Raw genomic sequence first — 20512 nt, 5'->3', positions numbered from 1 at the left:
ACAGCCTTTGGCTCCAGCCTTGCCCTTCAGCTTCTGGTTATAGAGGCGGCGGGGGGGGGGGGTAGCTATTCATGCTAGACCAGCTATCTGAGAAGGAAAGGTCGAGCTGAGAGATGGAAAGAAAAGGAGGTAGAGCAGGAAGAGGAGCAGGAAGAAAGGAAAGAGCAGGCCTGGAGGACAGAAAACAAGGGGAAGAAGCAGAAGAAAGAAAAAAAAAATGCATGTATTCATGAATAAACAAAATGTTATTCTTTTGGTGCATGTTAATATTGTGTGTGTATTTTTTTTAAGATTTATTTATTATGCACACAAGAGCTGGGGTACAGGCCAGAGATGCAGGGGGTGAGAAGATTCACCAGAGACAGAGCAGGGAGCAGAACAGGCAGACTGACTGAAATACACTGCTGAGGGGAGCAGTAGACGAGACAGGAAAGGTCTGCTGCGCCTGTGGGTTTCTCCCTGGCCAGCCAGGGTTCAAACTCATGCTGTGGAGGCTGCAGATTGCTTCTTGGTGCAGTCCTTAACCCCTTGTGCCACCAGGGAGGCCCTGGTGCATGTTAATATTGTAAGTGCTCTTAACTGCATTCAATTTAGAAGATCCCTGTTCATTTTAGAATGGGAATCAAAGATTCAGAATCATAATAGCATCAGAAGCTACATGTATATGCAAATTTCAATTCATAAGTACTTTAACTAAATCCACAAGTACATGTTCTTGAATTACTAATATATCACCAGAGAATAGCTCATAAACTGGACATAATGCTACACTTTTGTTCAGAACCCATGTATAGTTGTACTATTTCTCAATTCCCAAAGTCTTTATGCATCTCTCAGGCTATTTGAGGTTGTTTCTTCTGCATAAAAAATGTCCACATTTTATGGCCTACTAAAAAGAATATAATATAATAAAGCATTAATCACCAATAAGTTAGTAACTTAGCCTATAAATAGAATTAGTTACAAAGAGTAAATAAAAAACACCTAGAGATTGTCTTAAAACAAGAGAAGCCATATCTAGTGGTAGAAAAAGGGGCTCTTTAAAGAATATTTAGGTAAGAGAACGTCTCAATTTTTTTCAAATCATTTAGGAAATTATTCTGATTGTATCTGAATTTCTGTTAGATTTTTTTCCACTTCATTGTATGTATTGAAGTGTTTACAATCACTTCATTGTATGAAGTGAACTAAGGAAAATTATGGATCTTTTCACATAACACCTGAAAATGACAATAACACCTTTCTCAAGAATTCAGTGAAGTTTGTGGTTTTGATCTAAAGATTCACCTAATTTTCTTGTATGGGATACGAGGATGGATTCTGAATTATTCTCTAATTATATTTATTAGAGAAAGGCTCTACTTCTCAGGTTGTTATAGAGCAACCCCGATATTGAACTGGTTCCTGCCTGTGGGTCCTCACCCGTGCGCTTAAAAGGGACTTATGAAAACTCCACTATAGGCACACACACAAAAGGTTAATAAAAGGTTTATTTGCAAGGGAAAAGGAAATAAGGAAAATGTACAACTCAGGGAGAAAATAGGGAAATAAAGTCTTTAATGCGTCCTACCCGATCCGACGACCTGGAAACCCCAAAGTCACTCTCAGAGCTGACCGGACGCTGCTGCTGGCCAAGAGCCCAAAAATGGAGAGCCCCCCAAAGCCCACGTGTCTGCCTTTTGTATCCACCTGGCTGCTTAACCCCACCCTCAGGTCCCAGCCACCTTCCCTTTGGTGGTGATGGTATTTGGAGTTCCCAGTGTCTTTGGCTTTGACCTGGGGTGGGGGTGGAGTCCACAAAGCCTGTATGGAATTAGCTTTGGGACATCCTTTTCCCCCTAACAAGGTCACCTAGACATACCCTAAAGGATGAAGTATTCATATCCCAGGGTTTTAGAAGCCTTGGAGTTTATGCCCTGGGACCTGGATATACAAATGTTAGCTTAATCTTGGTTAAAGCAGTGCTTATCTCCAGTTATTCCTGAAGGACTAATGGAACTATAATTACCTATATGCTCGCTTTTATAGTATATAGTTCTTCCATTATTGGTGACACAGATAGAGGCACTTGCTGAGACACGTCTGAGTCCACATAACTGCAAGCTGAGTTTGGAGTTCAGGCTGCAACTCAGATCTTTAATGTTTTTATACTTGAGGTACAAAAAGATGATAGGAAATAGGTTTTGCTTTTTGTTTCTTTGGTTTTGTTTTTAAACACAGACACATAGAGTCTCTTAAAGGCTTCAAGCAGTTTCAATCTGTTTCAGTACTCCCTTAGGGCAAATTGTTCCTCTGTTCTGGGAAAATCAAGTAAATAGGCCTGTTTTGTTATGCAATGTAAGGCAAAGATTCTCTTCCAAACATGGAAATATTTGAGATACTTTGGTTTCAGGGAATTTAAAATGCTTTGGTGATGATAGTAAAAGCTTTTCTTTTTTAAAGGTAGAGCTGCAAGTTTCCAAACAATTTGCATTTAGAAATTAAAATGTGTTTTAGTAAGTAGGATAATGAGAATAAAAGAGTAATATAGAATTATTCTCCATTTGAACCCTTTTAATTGGTTGGGTCTCTTTTATTAGAGGGGTGACGATCTGGAGTGGATTCACATTCAGGAAAGGCAGATTTATTGCAATACTTTAGGCACAAGAAGAATCAATTACAGGTAGTCAAGTGTGGCTCAATTTTATAAATATGTTCATTTACTGGAACGCACATCACTAGTGGTTACTTGGATTGGCATTCTCTTCTCATTTTATTACTAAATAATTATCTTTGTACAGACTATAACTATTGATTTTGTTTTATTTACTTATTACCTGCCATATTACTAAACACTTAATAGTTTTTCATTATTTCAGGTGATTGATTAATCACAGAAACAATCATTTTTCTCATATTTAAATTGTTCCTTGTTTAAATATTTGGACTATAATGTGGTATTTAATTTATTTAGTCTTTGGTAAATTAGATTGGTGAAAAGAACATTAAGATTTTTAACAGATTGAAAAACAGAAAGATATGGGTGCAGTATATAAGTGAAAGCTGTTGTGGTTTAGATATGATCAATATTGACACTCCAAATATTGAGCGGATTATATAGATATTGGAATGTTCAGATCATACCCTGGTCAGTACCCTCCACTGATGCTTGTCTATCCTGGTATGGAATCTGTTAATGATGTGAAATAATTTCAGGAAATAAAAATGTAATCATCATATATGTAATATAATTTATCTTATTGGTTAATATGAAAAAATAATAAAATGACATTAAACCTCCAAGTCAAAGATTGATATTGTGATTTATAGTATGTGATCTACATTGAAATCTATTATAATGCATAATAGAATTAGAAAAGGGAAAAACATCCATCCATTTAATAATTATTTGTAAAGCATTCTAGTAGCATAGACTCAAGAGAAATTAACAGGTGTTTTCATTTCCGACATTATCTCTGTCATTGACAATTATACCAGATCAGTTACTTTAAAATCCATTGAATTGTGTAAAGAATGGGGTAGGAACAGGAGGGGGAATAAAAGTAGGAGGGAAAGAGAAGAAAATAGAGAGAAACAGACTCTTTTGGGTCTTACTTCTACAGGGTTAACACTCAGAATAATCAGTATTTATCACTTCAAAATGTAAATCTGCTTATTTCACATGTTATATTATTCATTTCCTTCAAGATATTTCCAGATCTGCTTTGAGACATGATTTTCATACATACAATTCACCCATTTAAGTATACAATTCAATGATTTTAGTATATTTTCAGTCATGTAATCAATTAGAAAATATTTTATCACTTTTCCCCATCCGTTGATGACTATCATTAAGTAAAGCTGCAATCATAATTCCTGTAAATATGGACATATCTTGAGAAGTGGAATTGCTAGATTATATGATAACTATATATTTAAACTTTTAAAAATTATTTGAAAAAAATTAGGATAGGGTAGAGTTTAGGCAAAATTTTAGTCTTTAGATAAAGTCCAGCTATGTGCATTTTGTGCAGCTGAACATCAAGTCTGGACTGTGAACTAGATTCAGGATCCTCTTTCTCTGGAAACTACAACGTTAAGACAGAGGTGGAATATTGTATACAGAAACTTATTTTAAGCTCTGCACCTGGCTTGTCCTTGCTTCTTTGTGTCTTTAGATCATCCAGAAAAGATTAGTATGCTTCATGCTACAGACAAAATTTCATACAGCAAAGTTTCTGATACTACAGTATTTTATAGAGAACAAACTAGTAGAATAATACATTTTCAACAATTTAAGCCATTGTCATAATTCATAGTTGTAGCATGTCCTTGAGATAAATATTATCTTATTCATTTATCAATCTTTATTTGTAACTGATATTATGGCCGCTGTTTTTGCACATGTAACTCCCTCCCAAGAATATCCTTTATTGCCTTTTTGTTTCAAAGCCTTTACCCTACATTGAGAATACTCTACAGAGACGATGGAGCTATTGTGGCTTTCTCAATGGAGGTGAAATGAATGTATATTCTCTATGCTGTCCTCTGAGCAGATGTAAGAGCAGTGGTTGGTGTCACTAGTTCGATTAACTAACCCGTTACTGTGCAACTAAAATCTAGGCAAAAAAGTTTGGCCATGGTTCTGAGTTATTTGCCTCTGCTGTAGTTTTTGGTGTTGTGATCTCCACTCCTCACTTCTCTAAAAATACCTGAGATCTCATTCATGATTAGCCAAACCCAATCCTCTGGCTCAAAGATGGGTGAGAGGGAAGCAGGATTTTAATTATTTATTTTTTATTTTTTTGTAAGTGCTTGGGATGAGGAGGTATAATTTTTACTGCATATGCATGACACTTCCAATACAATTATTTTTCTTGGATGCAAAGTATAGAGCCATTGTTATAGTTATTATTATTTTTTTTTATCTATGCCTATTCTACATCCATGAGTTCCAAGAGTGTTTAGAAACTCTGTTCAATATTTCAAGACTGGTTAATGGAAAGATATTTTACGTGAATTTTCAAACTATGTAATTATGCACCAGGTCCAGGAAGTCCAATTTCTCATTCTACCTGTTCAGCTGATTCAAAACTCAATGTTGATACACACACACACAGAAACACACACACATACACACACACACACACCCCAATGACTGCTACATGATCCCACTGTTTTAAATCATCATTAAATGGACATAATTTTTTTTATGGTTTTTAAATTTGGTATATGCCTTCAAATGACTATTAATGGTACACACTGTTTTGTAGCAAACTGAAAATGTTTTGAAAAGGAAATACATTACTGAAATATTTTAAAACATAATAACAGTGATTAAGTGTACTGTCAGATGGTCAGTTATTACAAAAATTAAAAAAAAAATATTGTCCTGGACAGTGATATGCATTATATACTCTAGTAATCCTAAAACTGTACCAACTGTAGAAAAGAAGCTTCTGCTTCTTCTTAAGGGTGATACCAAGTAGTTTCTTCTTGATCTAACAGGAAAAACTGATCATGAAGAAGGTCTGTCAAAGTTCCTTGCAGTAAGATACAGAAGGAAGATGGTCCAATGAGTCTGATTTGTATGGATTTTTTTCAGAGCTATGTTATTTCTCTTTCTGTTTTTGACGGTGAAAGATGGTCATGCTGCATAGACTACTAGTAGTTTTCACTTCTGAAATGATTTAAAAGTACAAAAAATACTATGGAATAGATGATGTATTCATTAATAATAGAAGCACCTTTGCCATTATCAACCTTCTACCTACTTACATCAAATGAAAACAACATGATTTATAAAAGAATAACTTAACAGATTTTATTTTTATTGCACTTTAAATATTTGCTGGTCTATTTAAATATTTAAATATTTAAATATTTCCATGTTAATAACTTTCATTAATTGCTTGTAATTTGTTTTGTTGACTGTGTGAGAGGAGGCTACTCATGGTACATATTTATTACACAATTTACCAAGAGTCAGACAAGTTGAAACTAATGAATCATTTGTTTGGTTCAAACTTTGTATTCAATGAAAATATACAATATTTTATATGATAGTACTAAAGAACATAGACTTTGGAAGCAAATGACCTTTGTTAATAATTTTGCATTAACACTGTCAGTCCTGTGATCACAGGTTTCAGTTGCCTTAGAAAAAGAGGAACAATAAAGCAAATTTCACAGAGAAGTGAAATGATGGATGCAGAACAGTTAGCAGAAATCGTAGTGAAAAAATAATGTCCAATAAAGTGTGCTATTAATTTTTATTATTAATGGAGTGTGTTGCATGTAAAAAAAACAACAAATGACAAAAACTTAAATCATATTTAAAAATCCAATTCAAAATATATTAGATGTTTTCCACTCTCACTAAATCCTGTTGGGTTAATCCAAACTTCATCCTTCTTAGTCTTGAAAATAACCGTTTTTTTTCACCTGCTTTCAGAAAAGCTGGATTTTTTTCAGAGATTCCTTGAAAGAAAATGATAGATTGTTTTATGCTGCTAATTTCTTAATATGACAGTAGAAGCTATCTATTTTATCTTTAGTTAAGCTTGCTAAGCATAATAACTGAGAAAAACAGTTAATATGAAGGGGAAGCGTGATAATTTGGTTTACATAAGTATGTACTCAAACAACCTGTATGGAAAATAAACAGCTACCCTATGTTATCCTAATGATGGGGAATATAATTTTAAGAAATAATTTCTCTTGTTTTTCACATTTTTCATTTTTGTGTAATAGAATCTATGTACTACAATTTATCTTTTTCTGACAGCATTTTAATAGTGACACAACTGGCAATTAGTTTCTTTTTGTATATTTTATATTACATTAATTGAGTAGAATTAAAAAAAACTTATCACAGTAGCTTATTAAAATATCTATCATTATTTGACTGTTGTGAGTATAGAATTCTATTATGGCATTTTAATACTATCCTGGGTTTTGATGCATTTGCTTTTTCTTGACATCTACACATATAATATTCAGAGAAAACTAATTATAATCATACCTAATGGTATCACTGCATATGACTGTTGAAATATGAGTAAATTGTTGTGCATGGGATGCTTTTTAAAAAGCTTTTTAAAAAAATATTATGATAAAAAAATGAGAGTCACTCTTTTCATAATAAAAGGAAATTATTTAGTTGAGCTTTATTTGGTATAAGATTGTATCTTTAATGAGATGTTTTTCCAAAACCTTCCATGAAAAATACAATTCATAGTTCAGGTTTGTTGTTTGTATATATAAATGACCATATATAAATGGATTATTCTGTTCATAAGTCATGTATTTTGTCGATAAAGTATGAATTTATTCTCTTCTTTCTCCTATCAGATGTGGGTTCTGTTGAAGGACTTGCCTATCACAGAGCCTGGGATACATTGTACTGGACCAGCTCCACTACCTCTTCCATCATCAGACACACAGTGGACCAGACTCGGCCAGGAGCTTTTGACAGGGAAGCAGTCATTGCCATGTCAGAGGATGACCACCCACATGTGCTAGCCCTGGATGAATGCCAAAAGTAAGAAACTTCCTTCATTATAAGTTAAAAACTATCCTATTTATGTATAATTTTAATAAAATTAACTATAAAATAAGGATTTCCTTTGGAGTACTCTTTTCACAATCCATATTTTTTTTTTTTTAAATACCATTGTAAAATGTAAAGAGTTAAGTACTGGACTCTTTAAATACCTGGTATTTGAGAGCTCTAGTAAAAGCTCTAGTAAAAATCTCAGTTATTAAAGGGAAAATGGAAAATACTGTATTAGAAAAGGTATATGAAAAAGATACTAATGAATACCTGATTTGTGTAATAAACTTGGAAAAAGCTATTTAAATGTATTGAAACCTAAAAGGTGTTTAAATACTTTAATCAAGTATTCTAACAACTGGAGATTTCACCAAATGAAATACAGAGGAAGAAAAAAAACATAATAGATCTTTGTGTGCAACTATTTTTTCAGTAATAGATACTTGACAACAGTCTAAGTAGTCCAGATTTCTTTGATGATATATTGTGCAGGCAATTATAATAATACTTATAAAGAATTCATGATAAGTAAAAATGCTGAGGCCATACTCTAGAGTGAATAAAAATAGTAGCAAATCAGAAAACTGTCATGTTTTGGGAAATGATTAAAAGTAAGTAATATGGCAACTGAAAAAAAAAAAAAAAAACACAGTTGAAATGAATATATATCCACAATCACACATGGAGTTCCACTCTCATACAATATGGTAAGGTTATTTGTTAACTACTATAAAATCCTTTTTCCTTCAATAAAGAGGTAAACAAAAATCAGATGATCAACCTGTGTTTCATTGGGCAAAATTAGAACGTTTTTTTAGGTGTGATGAAGAAATATTAAAGATTAAACAGGCAATGACTGACAGGCAATGATGGATAATCACTGACTATTTGATGGGAGAAAGGATTGCATTAATTACTCAGTGTAAAAATAATTTTATGTGTTCTCTTATGGAGCTTGAAGTAAGAATAGACTTTACACTCAACTGGACATTTCATAATATATCTGCAGACTCTGAAGGCTAAAAGATTTGGAAAATCTTGCTGCCTCATTGAACAGTTCTAATGAATTAGTTCGTATCTGTGCAGGTCTTCAGATGCCTGGACAAAAGTTGCTCTACTGATCACACTACTGCCCTGTACCATTCAGCTTGTTGTTGAATCAGCTACACTGATGCTGACACTTCACCAAAAGAGTCTTTGGATAATAAGGAATTTAAAAGAGACCTTTGAAATAACCTAAGGGAGATCTCTGTGATATTACAAGTGCTTTATCCTATAATTATTCATTACATTGGTTAAATTACATTATCATCTTGCATATGGTCAACGGTAATTTAGAATTAAACATATGAAATTAAAATACTAAAACAATTGAATTGCAACACTACATGTAATTAAAATTTAAAGTGTAAAATATTTTTAGCATTTTACTTATCAACAAAGCACTATTATATGTTAGTTGGTGAACAGAAAATTAAAAATAAAATTAAATTCTGCATGAGGTAGACTTTTTGAGTTCAAATCATGGTTCAGTTACTCAACTTCAATTATTCAAGCTGTCCGTTTTTCTGTTTTCTTATCTGTGAAATGAAAGGTAAAGTTTAAAGAGCAGTAATCATACCTCAGAAATTCCATAACCTAAAAAGCTACAGTATAGGAAAACAATACAACTAAATTGTGTACTTTCCATCTCATATTATATGCTGGACATTACATGTTTTGAATAATTATTTTATTTATTTAAATGTCAAAGTGTCTGAATAAAGTTGTTGCATGCTTAAGAAAATGAGATGTTTTTTATTTTGCAAATTTACTCACAGGACAATATTCTTTTGACAGTTGCTCACTTAAAAATCTTTTATTCAAAGCAAAAATGAAAATGCTACGCAGAATATTAACAAACAACACAGATGATCCAGGTTTTTACTTTTGGTGGGGGTTATTTTTCAAATCAGCAAGTAGGAAGATTTTAGTTGTGAACTTAAATATTATCTAGTAATGCATTTTTATAATATTATATAATCATACATTGAATGATTTTGTTTACTATAATCATGCGTTGATATTAAATAAGTATATAGGGAAATGATATATAATCTTGCTATAAATATTAAATATTATTTTACATAGTTTTCACAAAGCCAATGTACTTTTCCAAGTATTTACAGAAACTTCCTGCCTGCTACCTGGCCTTCTTCCCTCGTTTCCTTCCTTCCTTCCTTTTTTCCTTCCTCCCTCCCTCCCTTCCATTCCATCTTAAGGAACAACAAACTATCTTCAAATGAATTTATATGGGCAGTCCAGTTGATAAAAGAAGATAAATAACTGTTTCAGTAAAAATAGGATATGGAGTCTCAAATGTCTCTCTTTTCCCAGTGACTCTAAGGACTTCCATAAAATACCAGGTTTCCCTCAAAGAACAGTTTAACAAATGCTGGTTTAAAGAATTCTATGCAATCTATAGGTAACATGTGTTATATTTATGGATTTGAGAGTAACCCCTTAATTCCAGAAATGCCAGTATAATTAATAGGAAAATCACACTGATAAAAAAGAGTAGGGAAAAAATTTAAAGAAGTATGGAAATTAGTAACTATATAGTCTTTGAAACATATTTAAAGGAGAACATTGAATTTAAAACGCAAATCTGGAAGGGTAGGGAGTTTTTGTTTTTACCAATAGAAATCCAAAATATAGTCATATTAAGAATAAGTCCAAAATGATCATACTGGGTCTGCTGAGACATAATATTAATAAGTTAGAGCTTATAGGAAGTTCACAGAAATTTGATAACTGTTTTGTCCTTGTTAAAAAATAAATCCTCACTATGCATCATTCAGACTCAATTTAATCGAATCACTATTTGAGAGCACGCCCAGATATAATTGTTTTTCAGAATAGTTTTCATGTTTCATTTAAGAACCTAAGAAAAATATATATCCAAATGTGATATACATAGCTCCCTTTATTGTCTAGCCTTCCTTAAGGATCACAGAATATGAAATGTTAATTTTGGTTCTTTTCAAATAGCTTGATATTGCCACACTTTTATTAATGTTTGTGCTATTAATGAACTTTGTAATATATTACTATAATTTTAATTTTAATTAGTTTAATGTTTTGGACGAACTGGAATGAACAGCATCCAAGTATCATGAGGTCTACCCTGACTGGAAAAAATGCTCATGTGGTGATCAGTACAGATATACTAACTCCTAATGGACTCACCATCGACCACCGTGCAGAGAAGCTATATTTCTCAGATGGCAGCCTAGGAAAAATCGAAAGGTGTGAATATGATGGATCCCAGAGACATGTAAGTTAATTGACAATTTCTTGAATGTAGATTTTAATAATGAAACATTTTTAAAAAGTTTCCTTATGCTTGCCTAAAAATATATTCATTTCAAGGGATTTCAAAATACTTAATTGTTTGAACCAGCCTAACAGAATAAACTATTTAGTGAAAAAGAAAACTGTGGATAATATTTTAAAAACTTTTTTCAAGTGCATTTGTTACCATGGAGACAGTTCAACTCTTGTAAACTCTTCTGGAGAAACAATAATTGATTTCTCTTATTTATTAAATTAATTGAGCTAATTTTTTTAGGGTGATTTGTCTATACTTCATTGTTATTTATTTATTTTTAATATGAATAAAACTGACTCTGTTCTAGAATAAATGAGCATTAGGGTAGAATGGAATGATCCTTCGTGTCGTCTCCTCCTATGTTCCAAAAACAACCTAAGCAAATCTGAAGAGAGTATGGGATTCCTTTCAGTCAGACCCATTATCTGTCTCTTTTCTCTGAGTTCCAAATGAAATGTTTGTGGAAGAGTCTTTAAATTGCCTCTGGAGAATACTTATAGCAAATATTGAGGGCCTGTACAAAGATCAAATTCCAGTGTCCTCCACTTACCCCTTGAGAACAGCAGTTCTTAGCAACCAGGAAAACTCAGGGTCAAGAGGGTCAGATCTGGTAGTCAGACAAGTGGAGAAATCCCCCCACACCCCAGGGCATTCCAAAAGGACAAAAGGATCCTCAGCTTCCTTATGGTGCTGCAATAGAAGTGGTGAATATATAAATGGTGGCTTTACAATATTCTAGTAAAACAATATTTATATAAACAGATAACCAACCAGCATACCATAGTCTGTAACTTATCTATACCATTAAACATACTGCTTAATTAAATTGCATATATTTCCATACCTGTATTTCTTCATGTATATCATTGCATTGTAAATGTTATATAGATATATAATATACCCATTAATATGTCAGCTAACATATACATATACAATCTAATCTATATATTAAGATGTAGCATGCATTGATCTATGGATATATTATATAGAGATATTCTAGGGCAAGTAGCTATCTTATTTACCTGTGTGTGTGTGTGTGTGTGTGTGTGTGTATGTGTGTGTGAGAGAGAGAGAGAAAGAGAGAGAAAATGAAAAAGAATGGCACATATAAGAAAGACCCACAACTATAAGTGCTGGGGAGGATGTGAAGAAAAAGGACCCTATTACAAAGTTGGTGGAAATGTGAACTGGTGTCACCTTTATGGAAAGCAACCTGGATTTAACTTAAAAATATTAAAGTGGAAATGCTATAGGACTGAGCATTCCCACTTGTTGGCATATAGCTACAGAGTATGAAACCACCAATAAAAAGTCCATATTTACAGTGTAGGACAAGGAATCAAGGAATGACCTAAATTTCCTTCAACAAAGAAATTAATGGAAAACACATGGTATAGATAAACCATAGGATATTGTGCAGCCACAGGAAAGGATGAAATATAGCTATTTTTCAATATAATGAAGGGGGCATAAGAGATTTGTGTGCAGCAAAGTAAATCTGAATAATAAAAAAAAATTACACATTCACTCAACAGATAATTTGATCACACACAGTATTTCCAAAAATTAATGGAGATTAATAAACATCCTGAGGTTTCTGAGTTTAAGAGGGAGGGAAAAAGGAAAGGGACAGAGGCACAAAATAGATGGTGGTAGGGGCCTACCCAGCGGTGCAGTTGTTAAAGTCCCAGCACTATCAAGCTACCACCAGCCACTGTGGCATAAGTTTGACCCCTAGACAGGGAATTAACACACATGGTGCAGTAGACCCCTCCTGTCTTGCTTTCTGTTCCCCTAACAATGTATTTCAGTCAGTCTGCCTGTTCTGCTCCCCACTCTGTCTCTGGTGAATCCTCTTACCCAACCCCCACCTCGCACCTATGACCTACACCCCAGACCTTATATGCATAAATAAGTAAAATAAGTCTTTTTAAAAAAAAAAATACATGTTGTTAGGGAAAAAATGTTAATTCCTAAATCCCCAAAGGTCTGCACAGAGCACTGGGGGAGTAAACTGGAAAGAAGTCAAAACTTACAATATGAAATATTTGGAATGTATCTTTTGGAAAAAGGAAGCAACCTATGTTTAAGTTAAATTTTGGAGAAATTTTTATAAATCTATGCATCATAAGCCCACAAACACAGAACAATTACCATTGCTCTCCTAAAGAGAGTTTTAAGAGCTTATCTTTGAGAATATCTAGGAATTAAACTGTGGTCAAGCACGTTTTTGTAACTGTAGCTTTAATAAAGTTTTATAGGCATGTTTACTACATTACATCTTTTTTTATTTGCTCCTGTATACTGTGAATCTTCAGAATGAAATATGGTACAGTATAGTTCTGCTCAGACAATCCTATTTTGTTCATGTAGTGTGCAGAGCGATTATTTGATTTGAAAAATAGTGATGTACTATTTATAAGTCTCTTCATTTATTGTAAGAAAGTATATAACTTGTTACTAATCAAGGAAACAGCTTCTTTCAAACATTGAAAAAATCAGACAAAATGATTTTTGAACACATTTTACTCTTTTAATTATCTGCTAATGTTTAGCTTAAAAAACATTCATAGCTTTACTTTCCTCTGCCAATCTCAGTATTAGATTTTATAATTCAATTTTAGTTTAGAGTAAATTCATAATAAAATATAAATACATATAGTTTAAATTGGACTTGTATTGATAAAAATATAACAAATGGTTAGTTTTCTAATGTACTAATTCAGTATATTTTTTAAATACCACATTAACTTGTGTGGTGGTTCTACCTACAGATTTGCTGAGGGAAACATTTTCTGTTTGAATACTCTTGAATGATCTAATGATTGGGACAATGAAACATCAGACAATAATTTCATTTTTATTTCCTTTCTGTCCTGTCATTTCTGTTGTTCTTGTAGTTGTAGCTGAAACAATAACTAATGTTGACAGGGGCTAAGACAGCATGATTATAGCCTTTCTCCCTGCAGTTACCCTGTAAGTGTTAATCATTTCTTGGAAGGCATGAACTACCTAAGTGACACAAACCCTTCCAAAAGAGATGTTGTTTATGTTCCTAGAAACTGCAATTACTGATGTTTCTTCTGAAATTCTTTTAGAAACTTTGTCCAAAGGTTTTAATATATTCCCAGGCAGAAATACTAAGTCCTGAGCCTTGTCGTTGAAAGAAGAAGGATGTAGGATATTTCACCTCTTGGATAAACACACACTAATGAGAATTGTTTTGGATAAGTATAGGAAAACAAGTTTAAAAAAAAAACATAGTCAATCACAACAATATTAGATTTTCTGTCTTTTTTTTTGCCACCAAATATTTCCTTCTATATACTTACAGAAACAATTATTGCATTCTATAAATGAATTTACATTCTATTCACCTATTTAAGTATATAATCTATGTATTTATACGCTATTTTTTATAATATAGTTTTAATAATACTGTGATATGATCTGAATAGAGACCAGCATTCTGAAACTTTAAAACTGGTGTTAAAACCCCAAAAAGTGAAATTACTTAACTAAGTAAAACTAAATCCTATAATCAAAGACAAATAATTCCGGTATCAATTTTTAAAAGATGAAAAATATAAATTTAGCAAATTTAATTTTTTATTATAAATCAACATCAGCATGAGCAGTCATTACACTTTCAGTGACCTGATAATTTGCCCATCATTAACAGGAACAATCTGGTATTATTTCACAGATTAGAAGGCCACAAGTCCAAAACATTGCATTAATTTTTAAGGTTTCTATGTCCAGTATCTAATGCCAGTTATGATTTTTGACTAAATAGTAAAGTAAATGTCCATTTTTTTTATAAATAAAAAATATAAAATCAAATTTCATATCTATCTTCATAGTTTTTTTTTTTTTTCCTAAGTTCAATACTGATATTGAAATACTAAGGGTAGGGCCCCCCCGGTGGCGCAGCAGTTGAGCGCTGGGTTGTGAAGCTGCCCACAGCCTCTGCAGCGCCGGTTCCATCCCCGGCTGCCAGGCAAGGGTCCCACATGGTGCGCAGACCTCTCCTGCTGCCCGCTTCTGCCCTCAGCAGTGTACTTCGGTCCTTCTGCCTGCTCTGCTCCCCGCTCTAGTTCTGGTGGATTCTCTCACCCTCCCACGCTTCTGACTATACCCAATGTTTGTATGAATAAATAAATAAATAAATCTTTTAAAAAAAAAGAAATATTAGGGGTAGTACTGTCTTGGATGTGATTTTCAATACTGATGATGAATTCTTGATAATATTTTAAACAAAATAAAGTCATCTTCAATTTATACAAAAGTGACACTTTGAAAGATAATGTATATAGTAATAAAGGTCTGTAAAAAGAACTGTTCTATAAATGTAAAATGGGGCTAAATTCTAGATCAGATAATTATAAACAGACTTTCACCTTTGTGAGTCTTACAGGACATCTAAAGTTTGGATAAGCCTCAGACAGTTCACATACAGAACTGTCCTTTGTATTGTAGTGAATCCAGTTTCCTGACCACTGTTTTTCCTGGTCAATACCTGCCCACCCTGGAACTCATACCCTCAATCAAACAGAAAAACCACCAACATTTTCCAAAACCTACAGATGGGTTGGGACTACCTCCATTGAGAACCGCTAAGATATGTCTCCTGGCAGCAAATGACCATTCTACCTTATCTGGAATGCCTTAGACTATAAGTTTCCTATGCCTATAAGAGTTAGATAGATCATAGACAGGAAGTAGAATACAGTTTGTTAGTAGAAGTACTCCAAGAACTTTAATTCTAACACATGAACTCTGAACTCTTGGAAAATAAGCAACTGATAGTATCCGTTGGCCATTACATAACAGACATTTCAATTAGGTTTGTTACAAATACTCAAGTGTTTTATTACTGCTTGTGTCACTTATCTGAAATCAAGAAGCACCACTCAATGCACAGATTATTCTATCCAGTATTGATTTTGTGTATTGTCTGTATCCTTGGACATGGAGAGTTATTCAAATTACAATGTGAACTTAATAACTTTCTAATATTTTAATGAATCTTAATGGTTTTCTAATTTTTTATAATAGTAACTAAATACAAATGTGATAAAAAAGTAAAGGTTAAAACAATGGAATTCTATGAATCTATTAATAAAGATAACATAAAATATATTTCCTGGGAGGATTAGTAAGTGAGAAACAGTAGAATGAACAAATTAACATGACGCCACCCAGATCACTTAAGGCCTTAGTTCTTGGTGTGATTAGTGATTTTCTGCTGAATCTTAGTTGTTTTGTTGTATGAAATTCTATATCTCACTGAAACTTTCTGTTTTTGTTGGTATTCTCTGACATCACTCCAGTAGGGAAAATTGAGAAGTGCTGCCTTGTTAGTACAACGGAGAAGTAGAAGACCGGGTGCCCCAATGTGAGGCAGTATCAGGACTCTGCTTCTCAACAGGAGTGCAGGTTCCAGGTTTCTAGGTAGTCTCCTCTGTCAGCCATGTGGGGTGACCTCATAACCCCTCAGAGATGGTGAAAGTTCTGATTCTCTTCCAGATTTCTTCTGACACTACTCCCAACTAGGGGGTGAAGGAGAGGGTAGCACTTCATTACTGCCAAGCGTGGGTAGAAGTCCAGCACCCTATGTGGCCTTTGCCAGTATAAATGGAGACAAGTCACAGATTTTATGGGATATTTTTCTAGAGTAGATCAATTGCTATTATTATATTTTCTGCCTCACTACATAGAATCTTTATTGACCCCTTGGCTAAAAAAGCAGATATAGCTGTAGTTGTGGTTTCTGCTGCTGCCATGGTTCTGTACAAATTGACAATTCTGAGTTACAAGTTTCTTTAGTTCCAAGACTGGGATATGTGAGTCAAAAGTAAAACCCAGTGAGCTCACCACCATGGTGTTCTTCATGTCCAAGTGTAGACAGCCTGTCTTATTCTCTCCATCTCTTAATCCTCTTATTTTTCATATATAATGTCAAGGATATTTAGTTATTCTTAGTGAGCTGAGTCAAAGAGTATAGCTTTCCCATCACCTCAGAGCAGATAGTCAGTGTGTTTATAGATTTCTAGAAATGTGGAATAGAAGAAAGGGAATGTCTTATGTTTATTATCTTATAAAGTGTTTGAAAATATAAAAGTTCTGTTCCACAAGATAAGTCAAGAGAATGTCTGTCTATGCATTGGCAATACATTTAAATTGGGATGAGGTTATTAAAGCACACATAATGTGACCTGATTCACCAGCACCCAGAAACATTGAAATAGCACTGATCCACGAACTAATAGAACAAAACTTGTGGAAATAAAGAAGGTAGATTATCTAAATTTTACCATCATAACTATGATGTGTACATGCTATTATAGCACTGATATAATGATGATATGACATTGCCAAATTCAGGTGCCTGAGTGAGAAAAAGAAATGAGTGAAAACACATCCAAAATTGATGTTAGCCAATTTTCTTTTAATGCCTGAAGCAGCTATAAAAAGATTTGTGATCTTCAATTAGCTTAGGCTTTTTCAATCTCAAGCTCTGCTTTTTTAACTAGGTTCAAAATTATCACCCAAAAACTAACCTTTGGGCCTCCCCTGGTGGCACAGGTGGTTGAGCGCTGTGCTGTGAAGCTGTCCGCAGCCGCTGCAGCGCCAGTTAAATCCTGGCCCACCGATGAGGGTCCCACATGGCACAGCAGACCTCTCCTGTTTCACCTTGCTGCTCTCCCCTCAGCAGTGTATTTCATCAGTCTGCCTGTTCTGTTCCCCGCTCTGTCTTTGGTGAATCCTGTCACCCTCCCGTGCATCTGGCCTGTACCAGTTCTTGTATAAATAAATAAATAGATAAATCTTTAAAACAAAAAACAAAAAACAAAAACTAACCTTTTATGATTCTTTAACTGGTAATATGGAACCCAACTAGTTTAATCATTCATAAATGTATCTTCTCTCTCTCTCTTTCTCTCTCTCTCTCTCTCTCTCTCTCTCTCTCTCTCTCTCTCTCTCGCTCGCTCGCTCTCTCTCTCTCACACACACCCCCACACACTAAAATGATGTCACACCTTGGTAATTCTAGTCATGAAGGTTGTCTTAGCAAACTAGACTATAATGCCTTTCAAGAAACAATAAAGGTAATTTTTTATAACTAATAAAAGCATTTTGTAGCGATAGCTATGGATTTGAAAATTGGATCCTTGACATATTGTTTAGTAAACTTGAAGCATTTCCTTATATTACTATGCTTTTGTTTCTTCTGTAAAATAGTATTAATAGTTCATGCCCCATAGGTGGTATTTTGCATCCTGTTACTTGACAATAATTAACAACAAATGCTAAATTTCTAAAACTCTCGAAAGATGCAAATTAAAAAATAAGACAGATTTGAATTTGTAACTACATTCACTACACCTACATACATTTATGTTAACATCAATTATAGCAACTATAATAAATTATAAATTGCTTCATTACCTCTACTATAGGATTATTAGTATCTGCATAAACTGAATTTCTCATTTTTGTGTCTCCAAAAGCAAGTAACCCAAAGTCTCTTGCATTGCTGCTTTCAGCAAATATTTGCAGAAGCAGAATAATAGCTTCAATATTTACTAAAAGAAATTATAAAAATGTTTCCCTGAATAAAATGAAAAAGCAAATAGCTTAAAATAAAAAGACCCAAACCAAAGCTCAGCTATTCTGTAGGTCTCTGCCATCCAGGGTAATTTTCAGAAGTCTGTACAACTGATAATACTGTTTGGAAAGATAAGAATGTTATTGCAGTAGGGTTAATGGTGTTTATTTCTAACATAATCACTTTGATTTAAATCCACATACATTACAGTGATGGTTCTGCTTGGTTAGTTGTGCAAATTAAAGTGTTACCAAAGGTAGGCTCTCTAAACAAGATATGTGTTTCTGAAGAAAAATAATATTGGTATCCAGGGAAACTAGTTTTTCACCCAGAAAATAATGGGTGTCCCTTCAAATTTTGGTACTGATACTGGTGTATTGAATTAATATTCCTTGGAAAGTTTTGATTCATTAGGCATCTGACAGAATTATCAAAAGACTGGCAACCACCTGTCCCAGTTGCCTAAATGTAGAAATTCATAGACAAAGATTAAATGAATGACAACTGAGAAAATCCATTCTACACATACACATAAACACACTCACAAACAGATAGATATAAATGAGCGTATTTCTTCCAGATCTGTTTTACTTACGAACTGAACAAAGGCATAAATACATGAAAAATACACATTGTTTTTGTTAGCAAAATAAATCAGCCAAGGAGCCTTTCATCCCAGGGCTGCCCACCTGTGGCTATGCAGGTGTTTCTTTTCACAAATCTGTCCCTTTCAGGATGTAACTCTTTCAGCCCGCTTGTGTCTGTGCTAGTGTCCTTTTCTTTCCTCTCCATTTTCTTCTATAATAAACCTGCCTTTTTGGATATATAAAAATGAAAGAAATCAGTAGATAATTGAAAAAAAAGTAGAAGATTAAAAAGATTCATATATAAATCCAGGAAATTCTGAATTCACTTAGATGATTTATTCTGGCCTCTGATTCCAGATAAATTTTTTGTATCATTCCCTAACTTAATGTATTTTTTATTATTTCACATGAACAAAAACCAACACATACATGTTTAAGTTTGAGACAATATCTTGAATTTTCTTTTTGTTGTTAACTTTTAAAAAATACTCAAAAGGTAGCAAACTAATTAAAATGTTTAATTATAGTTTCAACTCTAAAAAAATGATTTGAAATGAATTGAATTAGCTTAAAATATAAACGTGGCCACAGCACAGTATGACTATAAATAAATATTAAAAACAAATTTATTCTTGAGCTTCCCAGCAGCCAAGACATTAAGGGCAATCTAAGTCATACAATATATTTATTTAATAGAAGGGAACAAAACTATTAAGCAAAATAAATACATACTCCTTTGGCTCTGAAATTTAAAAGGTTATTACAACTAGATCTTTTATTTACATGAGGAGCTGTGAAAATATATGAATGTTAATGAAAATAAAATGCTAAATAAGTTCTGTTAGTATATATTAACAAATTAATAATCAAAAGAAATATGGTTGTCCATCAACATATAAATATATTTAATAATTTTCAATTATTTTGTTAAATTCCTAATAGAACAACTGACATTTAAAACTAAATGAATTTTTTTTAAATAATAAATTTTATTTTTATATTCCCCATACAATTTCAACCCCCCCTTTTGACCCCTATCCCTCCCCTCCCTCCACCCACCCCCCAAAAAGTGTCTCTGGTTCATAGATTTTTGTTGATTTTGATTTTCACTTTCTTATAGTTATTAATTTTCCTGGTCCCTTATTTAAGTTTTCTAGATTCCTGCTATGAGTGAGACCATCCGGTATTTTTCTTTTTCTTTCTGGCTTATTTCGCTGAGCATGATCCCTTCCAGCGCCATCCATGTTGCTGCAAATTGCATGTGTTTATCTTTTTTGAATGCTGAGTAATATTCCATGGTATATATGTACCACATCTTCTTGATCCAGTCATCTATTTTTGGGCATTTGGGCTGTTTCCAAAGCTTAGCTATTGTAAATAGTGCTGCTATAAACATAGGGGTGCAG

The 20512-nt window shown here is 33.4% G+C and overlaps 1 protein-coding gene and 1 long non-coding RNA gene across 2 annotated transcripts in view; one reads left to right on the top strand and one right to left on the bottom strand.

Moving 5' to 3' along the window:
- LRP1B (LDL receptor related protein 1B) overlaps positions 1-20512 on the top strand; it is a 1722250-nt gene that overhangs the window by 1404827 nt on the left and 296911 nt on the right. The window contains exons 42-43 of the mRNA XM_054699700.1: positions 7336-7525; positions 10649-10853. Coding sequence (XP_054555675.1) covers positions 7336-7525; positions 10649-10853 — 395 coding nt within the window. The remainder of the gene's footprint in view (positions 1-7335; positions 7526-10648; positions 10854-20512) is intronic.
- LOC129146625 (uncharacterized) lies at positions 9002-16386 on the bottom strand. The gene is made up of 4 exons (XR_008553544.1): positions 16198-16386; positions 11458-11597; positions 10766-10808; positions 9002-9117 (listed from the first exon to the last, which is right to left on the bottom strand). It is a non-coding gene; the product is annotated as an uncharacterized LOC129146625 (long non-coding RNA).

This window comes from Talpa occidentalis, unplaced genomic scaffold (assembly GCF_014898055.3).
Source record: "Talpa occidentalis isolate TD23 unplaced genomic scaffold, MPIMG_talOcc4v2.1 talOcc4.3, whole genome shotgun sequence".
Classification (NCBI taxonomy): Eukaryota; Metazoa; Chordata; class Mammalia; order Eulipotyphla; family Talpidae; genus Talpa; species Talpa occidentalis.
The sequence above is the reverse complement of the archived record's forward strand: the minus strand, read 5'-3'. Positions and strand labels throughout refer to the sequence as shown.